The sequence below is a fragment of the Triticum aestivum genome, chromosome 6A (assembly GCF_018294505.1).
Source record: "Triticum aestivum cultivar Chinese Spring chromosome 6A, IWGSC CS RefSeq v2.1, whole genome shotgun sequence".
In the NCBI taxonomy this organism is placed as follows: domain Eukaryota; kingdom Viridiplantae; phylum Streptophyta; class Magnoliopsida; order Poales; family Poaceae; genus Triticum; species Triticum aestivum.
Window position 1 is genome coordinate 498,528,669 of NC_057809.1, and position 10,407 is coordinate 498,539,075.

The window sequence follows — 10,407 nt, forward strand, 5'->3', positions numbered from 1 at the left end:
CTTGCTTAGTATAAGTTGTTGGTGCACATAGGTGAGCCTAGTTGTTGTAGGTTTTGTGTTTGACAAATTAACCGCTAGGTTTATTCCGAATTTGTTCAAGTCTAAACCGTAATTATTTTAAAGCGCCTATTCACCCCCCCCCTCTAGGCAACATCCACGATCTTTCACTTTCCCAGTGATAGAAGGGGCAGTAAGGCACGTATTGTATCGTTGCCGTCGAGGATAACAAGATGGGGTTTATTTCATATTGCATGAATTTATCTCTCTACATCATGTCATCTTGCTTAAGGCGTTACTCTGTTTTTAACTTAATACTCTAGATGCATGCTGGATAGCGGTCAATGAGTGGAGTAATAGTAGTAGATACAGAATCATTTCGGTCTACTTGACACAGACGTGATGCCTATATACATGATCATGCCTAGATATTCTCATAAGTATGCTCAATTCTGTCAATTGCTCAACAGTAATTTGTTCACCCACCGTAGAATACTTATGCCTTTGAAAGAAGCCACTAGTGAAATCTATGGCCCCCGGGTCTATTCTCATCATATTAATCTCCATCACTTTAATCTTGTTTTGCTTTTTACTTTGCCTTTACTTTTCACTTTGCATCTTTATACCAAAAATACCAAAAAATATTATATCTATCAGATCTCACTCTCGTAAGTGACCCTGAAGGGATTGACAACCCCTAATCGCGTTGGTTGCAAGTAGCTATCGTTTTGTGCAGGTACGAGAGAATTGAGCGTGGCCTCCTACTGGATTGATACCTTGATTTAAAAAACTGAGGGAAATACTTACACTACTTTGCTGCATCATCCCTTCCTCTTCGGGGAAAATCAACGCAAACTCAAGAGGTAGCAAGATCGCGCTCGAGCATCTCGAGGTACTCACCGTCGCAGCGCTCCTCGGCCACCCTGATCTGGCGCCAGTGCTCGAGGTATGCCGCCTCCTGCGCTGGCGTCACTCCCATCCAGACTGGCGGCACGCGTACCCACTCGCGCACTACTCCCGTCCAGGAGTAGCGCTCGATGGGGGACGGCTCCCGCTCCGGCTTCGGCTTGATAGGGGACGGCGGGGCCACCGGCGACACCAGGCTGTCGCCTGCCGCGGAGAAAGCAAGTGCCTGCGCCATTGCCGCCTCGTACCGAGCCTTCTCTTCCGTCTTCGCCTGCGCCGCTCGTCCTCCTCGCTCTCCCGGTAGACGGTCGCAAGGGCCGCCTGGTCCTCCTCGCGAACGACGAGCGCCGGTGGCGGCGAGCTCCGGTCGACCTCGCGCACGCCTCGTCGCCTCGCCTCCTCGTACTCGAAGGCGAACCTCCTCGCCCAGTTGGGCGAGTCGGATGCGGAGGCGGCCTCGCGGTGCTGCTCCGGCGTCAGCAGCGCCCGCCGGCGCCGCACCTCCTCCGCGTGAGCCCGAGCCGTCCGCGGCGCCGCCGGCACTGGGATCCTATCTAGATCCAGATGTCAGTCGTGCGGCAGCGTCACGTCGGGATACGACAGAGGCTGGCGGTGCTGCCAGTGCCACTCCGCCTGGTGCACTGGCACATTCACGCGCTGCCTCTGCCGGCGAGACGCCGGCGCCGGCGGAGGCGGGAGGCACTCCGAGGGGAAAGGGGTGGCGGGGGCCTTGCCCTTGGCCTTGCTGCCGCTAGCGCCGGAGAAGAGGCCCATCTCGATGTGGTTGTGGTGGATAGGGTTTGCCGGTGACGAGGTAGCAAAGGTTGGCAGATGTGGACGGCTCTGCCGCACGTCGGCTTAAAAAGGACGAGCGATGTCGCTGACGCGTGGGCCTGTGATCATAAGTTAAGCTGATCGCGTGGGCGGCGAGTAGTTGGACGGCCGTCATGTGGGGACGCGGCGGACAGCGAGAAGGCGCGCGGAGCGTCCGTTCGGCGTCCGCGCCGACGCATTTGGGACACAAATTTGAGCCGCAAATGCGTCGGCGCGGACACGACACATACGTGATTTGAATTTGGGTCGATGCGTTAGGCCGACACTTTTGTCCGCGCCGATTCAAACGGACGAATCCTTTGGAGTTGCTCTAACGCGGCAGTACAGTCCTGTTCCAGCAGGAAACCATCGGTGCAGCCGGAGCAAAACGCCGAAGGAGCGAGTGGAGTCACAGTACCGCGGGCTATGGTTAGCTAGCTTGGCACGGTGTGACAAATGGGCTACTAGATGCGACGAGTGTCTGGCATCCGGCGGCATGCTGAGCTGCCTGCCACTGCCGTGCGTGGCCCACGTGACCTCGCGTCAATAAAAAATACCACTCCACCCCCGGAGCTGTCAGGCTCTCACGAGGCTCCAAATACAAAATGGCAAACTCCGCCGCCCTGCTCCACTCACTCCTCTCCACCGCCTGGACGCCGCGCCGCCGCCTCGACCGAGCCTCGGCCACGCGGCTCGCCCCGTCCCCCGGCCCGCCCTGCCGCTCCCGCCGGCCGGCCCGCTCCGTGCGCCCGATGGCGTCGTCGACGACCGCGGCCCGGGCCGACGCGGCGCCGCCGGGGCTGAAGGAGGGCATCGCGGGGCTCTACGACGAGTCGTCCGGCCTGTGGGAGAGCATCTGGGGCGAGCACATGCACCACGGCTTCTACGACTCCGGCGAGGCCGCCTCCATGTCCGACCACCGCCGCGCCCAGATCCGCATGATCGAGGAGGCCCTCGCCTTCGCCGCCGTCCCCGGTAAGCAACGTCCGGTCCGGACCCCACGCTCGTGTCGCAATTCGCACCAAGGTCGAGCTATCTGCTTGGCTCAACCGTGCCGCGGCCCAATTCGTTGCTGGCCAGCAACAGCCCAGGGGGCGGATTTGTGCGCTCTATATTGAGCTGAGCTATCCGACTGGCTGTACTTGCCAGTTGCCACGCTGATGACCATTGCAAGTACGAGATGACACTGTTTGGATTGAGCTTGGGCGTCTTATCACTGCCCTGCCAGTACTCTCTGGCTCTCTGCTCGCCGCTGTGGCACCAGCGAGCCAATCTGGATTTGGGCCCAAAAATGTGCCTGGGCTGCGAATCTTTTTGCATTACGTTCTGCCGCTCCAGTCAGAACTCCTTCCTACCAGAGTGTGGCTTAAAGTGTGGTTGTGCTCTCCAAATTCCCAAGGCTATAGTTCTCTAGTCTGTATAAAATTTTGTTTTAAAAGGAAAGTCAGTAAAAGCTATGCAGTACACCTTTTTTTAGATGTATAATACACCTCTCGATCAGCCCGTTTAGAAGACCGCACTAGTGCTACGTGGTAAGCTGGTAGCCATTCCCTCCCCTACGAATTCTCTTCTGAACATTCCCTTTCAATTTCTGTAGAGTTTTTGCTTTTACCTTTTTTTAGGATTGTCTTAAGTTTATTTCAAAATTATTTTACGAGTTGCGACTTCTTTCTTTGAGAAATTAAGTTTGGGGTCTCCTGTAACTTTGGTGCTAGAGTGTGATTTCATTTTGTGCTCACTCTCCACGATATATGCATTGTTTCTTTAATTGAGATGGCATGAAGAGAATGCCATAGACTTATCAGGTATTATTGCTGCCTAAAGTTTAATAATAAACATGAATATATGTTCAGTCATAAGTATTACAGTTGCATAACCTCAACTACATCTTCAGTTCAGTAGTATCTTGCAGCACAGTTCCATGGGAAATCAGGCTAGTTCAAATTAATAAAAAGGGTTAAAGGAGACATTTAAAGAGAATATAGCACCTTGTTCAAAACAAGGGGAACTTCGTCAATTTGACGTTATGTATGGACAATTAGCTTGATCTGTACTTCAAGTATATAGTGCATGATTAACTGCTGTTTTTGAGCGAATGCCTGTGCTTGCAGACGATCCGACAAACAAACCCAAAACGATTGTTGATGTTGGATGCGGAATCGGTGGTAGCTCAAGATACCTGGCGAACAAATATGGAGCACAATGCTCTGGGATCACATTGAGCCCAGTGCAAGCTGAGAGAGGAAATGCCCTCGCGGCAGCGCAGGGGTTGTCGGACAAGGTTTGTCTACTGTTCCGCTCTTGCCGAGTTTGCGGTTTCAATTTCTGACCTCAGACCTACTTGGGGTTTGGTTTTGTGTTAGAAGTGACAATATGCACATGTTTGGCCCAGGCTTCTTTCCAAGTTGCTGATGCTCTGGAGCAACCATTTCCTGATGGGCAGTTTGATCTTGTCTGGTCTATGGAGAGTGGTGAGCACATGCCGAACAAACAGAAGGTAAACATACTAGTTCTAGAAGAAACTAAACAGTACTCCATTCCAAAATATAGTGCGCCCGCGCTTCCCGAGGTCCAACTTTGACCATAAATTTAACCAATGAGACCAACTGCGGTGGGAGAAAAAAATTATATAATTAAAAAACTTCTTTCGAATACGAATTCACTGATATAATTTTTGCTCCCGCCGCAATCGGTCTTGTTAGTTAAATTTACGGTCAAAGTTGAAGCACAAAGATAGAGAAAGCACTACATTGTGGAATGGAGGGAGTATGAGTCATTGCAAAACCGTTCAAGACAGGCTGCCAAAATATTACTCCCTCCGCTCCCTAATATAAGACCTTTTAGCTTTTTCTTGATTTTAGTATGTATGTTCACTCATTTTAGTATGTATGCAGTCAATATTTTGAAATAGTTAAAAGGTCTTATATTAGGGAACAGAGGGAGTATATCAGTTTGTGTGACAAACTGGGTCGATATGTATCTCTTGCAAATAACTTGTGTTGTTGGAAAGTACATATTACCTATTTATGTAATTACCTTTTTTCAAGAACATGTAATTACAAACGACAAAACCAGAAGGTTGGTCCAATCAGGTATGAAAATAGGTGTTGAGTGAAATCTTACCAAATCTTTTATCAGTTTGTAAGCGAGCTGGCACGCGTCGCAGCTCCAGGAGCAACTATCATCATCGTGACCTGGTGCCATAGGAACCTCGCGCCGTCGGAGGACTCACTGAAACCTGACGAGCTGAATCTTTTGAAAAAGATTTGTGATGCATATTACCTCCCGGATTGGTGCTCGCCCTCGGATTATGTCAAGATTGCCGAGTCATTGTCTCTTGAGGTATTTCCCCCAAAAAATTGAATTAATTTGACCTATCTGATACACAAATTTGCATGATACCAAAATTTGATATATATTTTTTGACCTATCTGATACACAAAATATTCCTCTACTGTCAGGATATCAAAACGGCCGACTGGTCAGAAAACGTGGCCCCGTTCTGGCCTGCTGTCATCCAATCAGCACTGACATGGAAAGGCCTCACTTCTCTACTAAGGAGTGGTATGCTCTTCCTGTGTTTCTCTGTCTGTACTGCTCATCAAACTGAGATGGTCTGTTTCATATTCTTTTTCTAGCCGATATACATTTTCAACTCACTTTGCTGTTGTCTTGATCATCAGGATGGAAGACGATAAAGGGAGCACTGGTGATGCCTCTCATGATCCAAGGCTACAAGAAAGGCCTCATTAAGTTCAGCATCATCACCTGCCGCAAACCCCAAGCAGCCATAGAAGGAGAACCTGAGGCCGCATCGCCCAGTGTAGAATAGAACCCATGTGATTGGAATAGACTCGGCTTGCTGTCGCCTCGTAGCTGAATAATTTTGTGTTACCGTGCCTCTCTATCTGCAACTGGAAGTGGCATAGGAAAGTGGTTCCTAAAGCAAAATTCTCCTCAGATTCATTAGAGCGTTACTGTACTTACAAAAAAGGGGAGCCTGTCAGATTTATGATGCGCGCTGATGTGGATTGATTGGTAGAAAGAGGAAGAACACAAAATCCTATGACGCTATACATGCAAGCAAAATGCACCATGGCTGTGGTTGGTTGTCCGCATAGAGCCCAATCAGGCCTTTGCGGGACGAAATTGGTCTGTTCAGTTGTCTGCGTTCCATGTTTTGGCCTGTTTTGCACGGACCTTAAAGCATCTCTTGGCCTGTTTTGCACGGACCTTAAAGCATCTTCTAGCCAGGCCCGCTGGGAACGGCCAAATCGACAGTTTTCAACGAGCCAGGCTTGGCGATGTAGGGGAGGGGAACACGGTGCCGAGTTCATGTGACCACGGAGATGGCGCAAGCTCGCGTGCGTCTTCGAAAAAGTGGCAAGAGGAATAGGGGTCGCCGCCCGCCGATTCGGTCACCCTATATAGCCAGCTTCACCTCACCGCCCAAACTCCTGTCAGCCTCCCCCCTCGAGCTTTTCCTCCCGTGCCAATCAACACTGACGTGTAGATAAGCGGCGCGTCTTCTCCGACCGGCGGTACATGGTGGCGGCGACTCATGTCCTCCTCTTCTCCGACCTGCTTCGCGCCTCCTTTGAGCTGCATCGATGGCTTGGCTATGAGTTCGATCACCCCCTTCTTTGTACTCGTTCTAGCTAGATCTATGAGCATGTGGTAGGATTAGATCTGTGACCATGTTATAGGATTGTACACTGGCGATCTGTGATAATGTGATGTTTTGGTAACTAGTGGTGATGGATTTGTAGCATGCTAGGGGTTGTATCCATGTCGGCAAGTATTGGTAGCTAGTTGTGATCGATTGGTAGCATGTCTGTTGGTATGTGGCCGTGTGTTCATGGATTGGTAGCATGCATTTTGTTGTGTGGTAGTGTGTTGAACTCCATGGATTGGTAGCATGCATGTTGTTGTGTGCTAGTGTGTTGAACTCCATGAATTGGTAGCATGCTAGTTGATCTATGGTTCTCATACCGTGATGTGTTGAACTAGATGGTTTGCTAGTGTGTGATATGCTTATTGTCCACGTGTGTGCTAAGATTGTAACATGAGCACACAAAGAGTTTAGTGAGGCCATTGTCCTGTCGGAGAGCTAGTTCTCGCCATCCTATGTCGATGACTCCAAGCCTCCCACCGAGGACCAGATGTCTCCTGACTCATATGTGTTCGAGGGGTGTGTTGTGGATCCTCCTTTTTTTGCCTATACCATTTGTGTTGGTTGTGCCAAATGTTGTTATTGCTGCTACGCAAAAAGAAGCCGTGAAAGGCAAAGAAGGATGATAGAGGGAACTCCATGAAATGGTAGCCGCTCCTATCCATGTTCGTGCTTAGCAAGATGTGTGAGATCATAGCCAGTGGGATTAGGACTGGTAAGGGCTTCAAGAAGATGCACTTGAACTCTGTTGCCAAGCAGGTGTTCGAGTTATGTGGTTCAAAGTCTCCGCCACCAGGTCTACAACCACCTCACGAAGTGGAGATCTAGATTGTTCCAAGTGTCCAAACTTAGAGACCTTAGCGACGCCTTATGGGATCAAACCACCCGCTCGATCGTTTTGGAGGCAGAGCACTATCAAAGCCACATCGTGGTTAGCTCACATACCCCTCCCTTGTTTAAGCCTATCAACCATTGTCCTACAACTAACAACGCCATTTTTTTTCTTAGGACCATCCAAGGACACAGAGTTCCTCAACACACCCATCCATAACTATGCCGAGATGTAGCACATCTTCTACTTTGGGATGGCAACCGACAAGCATGCCGTGGGTTGCGGTGAGCCGCTCGGCCATGCCTAATGATGGCAGCTGGAACTACGTCGGTATTTTCCCGAAGAGGGAGGGATGATGTAGCACAGCGACGGTAGAGTATTTCCCTCAGTTATGAAACCAAGGTATCAAACCAGTAGGAGAACCAAGCAACACAACATAAACAACACCTGCACACAAATAACAACACCTCGCAACCCGACGTGTTAAAGGGGTTGTCAATCCCTTTCGGGTAACGGCGCCAGAAATTGGTGTGTGACGGTAAAAAGGTTGTAATATGTTGGATAAATAGATCGTAAATAAAATAAAGTGCAGCAAAGTATTTTTGCTTTAATAAATCTAAAAATAAAAGCAAGGAAAAATTAGATCGCAAAGGCAAATATATGACAAATAAGACCCGGGGGCCGTAGGTTTCACTAGTGGCTTCTCTCGAGAAAAATAGCAAACAGTGGGTAAACAAATTACTGTTGAGAAATTGATAGAACTTCAAATAATTATGACGATATCCAGGCAATGATCATTATATAGGCATCACGTCCAAGATTAGTAGACCGACTCCTGCCTGCATCTACTACTATTACTCCACACATCGACCGCTATCCAGCATGCATCTAGTGTATTAAGTTCATGAAAAAACAGAGTAATGCAATAAGAACGATGACATGATGTAGACAAGATCTGTTTATCTATATGGTGGTAGATATAGATCTCGTCTTTTTATCCTTAGTAGCAACGATACATACGTGTCGGTTCCCTTTCTGTCACTGGGATCAAGCACCGTAAGATCGAACCCACTAACGGGCACCTCTTCCCATTGCAAGATAAATAGATCGAGTTGGCCAGACAAAACCCAAATATCGGAGAAGAAATACGGGGCTACAAGAGATCATGCATAAAAGAGATCAAAGAAACTCAAATACTTTCATGAGTATAAAAACATAGATCTGGTCATAAACTCGAAGTTCATCGATCCCAACAAACACACCGCAAAAGAGTTACATCATATGGATCTCCAAGAGACCATTGTATTGAGGATCAAGAGAGAGATGAAGCCATCTAGCTACTAACTACGGACCCAAAGGTCTATAAAGAACTACTCACGCATCATCGGAGAGGTACCAATGGAAGTGGTGAACCCCTCCATGATGGTGTCTAGATTGGATCTGGTGTTTCTGGACTCTGCGGCGGCTGGATGAATATTTCGTCGACTCCCCTAGGGTTCTGGGAATTTTGGGGTATTTATAGAGCAAAGAGGCGGTCCGGGGGGCACCCGAGGTGGGCACAACCCGCCAGGGCGCGCCAGGGCCTCCTGGCGCGCCCTGGTGGGTTGTCTCATCCTTGGGACTCCCCCAGGTGCAACCAGGGCCCATCTGCTTCCTTTTGGCCCATAAAAATCAGCGTAAAGCTTCGTGCCATTTGGACTCCGTTTGATTTTGATTTCCTGCGATGTAAAAAACATGGGAAAAAACAGGAACTGGCACTAGGCACTATGTCAATAGATTAGTACCAAAAAACGATATAAAATGACTATAAAATGATTATAAAACATCCAAGATTGATAATAAAACAACATGGAACAATCAAAAATTATAGATACGTTGGAGACGTATCAGCATCCCCAAGCTTAACTCCTACTCGTCCTCAAGTAGGTAAGTGATAAAAACAGAATTTTTGATGTGGAGTGTTGTTCATCAAGTCATATCATATTCTTTTCTTTATAGCATGGACATTTGGACTTTTATGTGATTCAAATCAATAGTCTAGTTTTGACATAATAATTTAGATACTCAAGCATATCAACAAGCAACCATGTCTTTCAAAATACCAACGCTAAAATAAGGTATCCCTAGCCTATCATGCTCAAACATTGATCCAATCATGAAACACACTCGAATATTAGCTACACCCAATACTTAAGCACAATCATATTGCCTCCTACTTGGTGCTTTTATGAGAGAAGATGGAGACTCAAATTTCAAAAAAAATTTGCATAAAGTAAAAGAAAGTCCCTTCGCAAAGGGAAGTAGGGATTTGTAGAGGTGCTAGAGCTCAAAGCAAAAAATTTGAGATAAAAACATTTTGGGAGGTGTATCCATCCCACCAACGAAAACGACTTAGAGTTCCGAACACTTTCCATGCTAGATATGCCATAGGCGGTTCCCAAACAGAAAATAAAGTTTATTCCTTTTTCCACCATAACTTTCACTTTCCATGGCTAGCCGTATCCACGGGTGCCCTCCATACCAACACTTTCCAAGGAATTTATTATTTGACAACATAAAGTAAATTCATTTATTTTTGCATTTCAGGACTGGGCATCCCTTATACCTCTGTCTTACTCTCGTGCAATGACAAGTGAATAAACACTCATCTTGAGAATAACCCATCTAGCATGGAAAATATTAGCCACCCCTCACTGTTCCGCGAGCGAAACAAACACACAAAAAAGAAGTTTATTTTGAAAATTAGAGATGGCACATGCAAATTTGCTTAGAACGACAAAAGAATACCGCATATAGGTATATATAGTGGACTCATGTGGCAAAACTGGTTTAAAGGATTTTAGATGCACAAGTAGAAGTCATACTTAGTGCAAAATGAAGGCTAGCAAAAGATTGGGAAGCGACCAACCAAGAAACGAATAATCTCATAAGCAAGCATTAAGCATAATTAACACCGAATAATGCACCACAAATAGGACATAATTTTCATTGCATGACTATTGACTTTCGTTCATGCATAGGGAATCACAAACCTTAACACCCATATTCTTACTAGAGCACAATTACTCATCAACATAACTCACATATCACATCATCATATCTCAAAACTATTACTAAGAATCAAGTTTATTTTGTCCAATGATCTTCATGACATTTTCGTTACTTTATCCTTCTTGGATATCAATCA

General features: G+C 47.3%; 1 protein-coding gene across 1 annotated transcript; it reads left to right on the forward strand.

Moving 5' to 3' along the window:
• The first annotated feature begins 2,295 nt into the window (after positions 1-2,295).
• Positions 2,296-5,682, forward strand: LOC123128104 (probable tocopherol O-methyltransferase, chloroplastic). The gene is made up of 6 exons (XM_044548022.1): positions 2,296-2,691; positions 3,828-3,997; positions 4,109-4,213; positions 4,855-5,058; positions 5,178-5,280; positions 5,400-5,682. Exons 1-6 carry the CDS (start codon positions 2,322-2,324, stop codon positions 5,546-5,548), a joined length of 1,101 nt encoding a protein of 366 aa, XP_044403957.1. The 5' UTR covers positions 2,296-2,321; the 3' UTR covers positions 5,549-5,682.
• Positions 5,683-10,407: the final 4,725 nt, after the last annotated feature.

Bases quoted from the DNA above. Each gene is read 5' to 3' on its own strand.
- LOC123128104 (XM_044548022.1), top strand. From the start codon at position 2,322: ATGGCAAACTCCGCCGCCCTGCTCCACTCACTCCTCTCCACCGCCTGG. The intron at 3,998-4,108 runs GTTTGTCTACTG...TGTTTGGCCCAG, and splicing joins CGCAGGGGTTGTCGGACAAG to GCTTCTTTCCAAGTTGCTGA. The intron at 5,059-5,177 runs GTATTTCCCCCA...CTCTACTGTCAG, and splicing joins CCGAGTCATTGTCTCTTGAG to GATATCAAAACGGCCGACTG.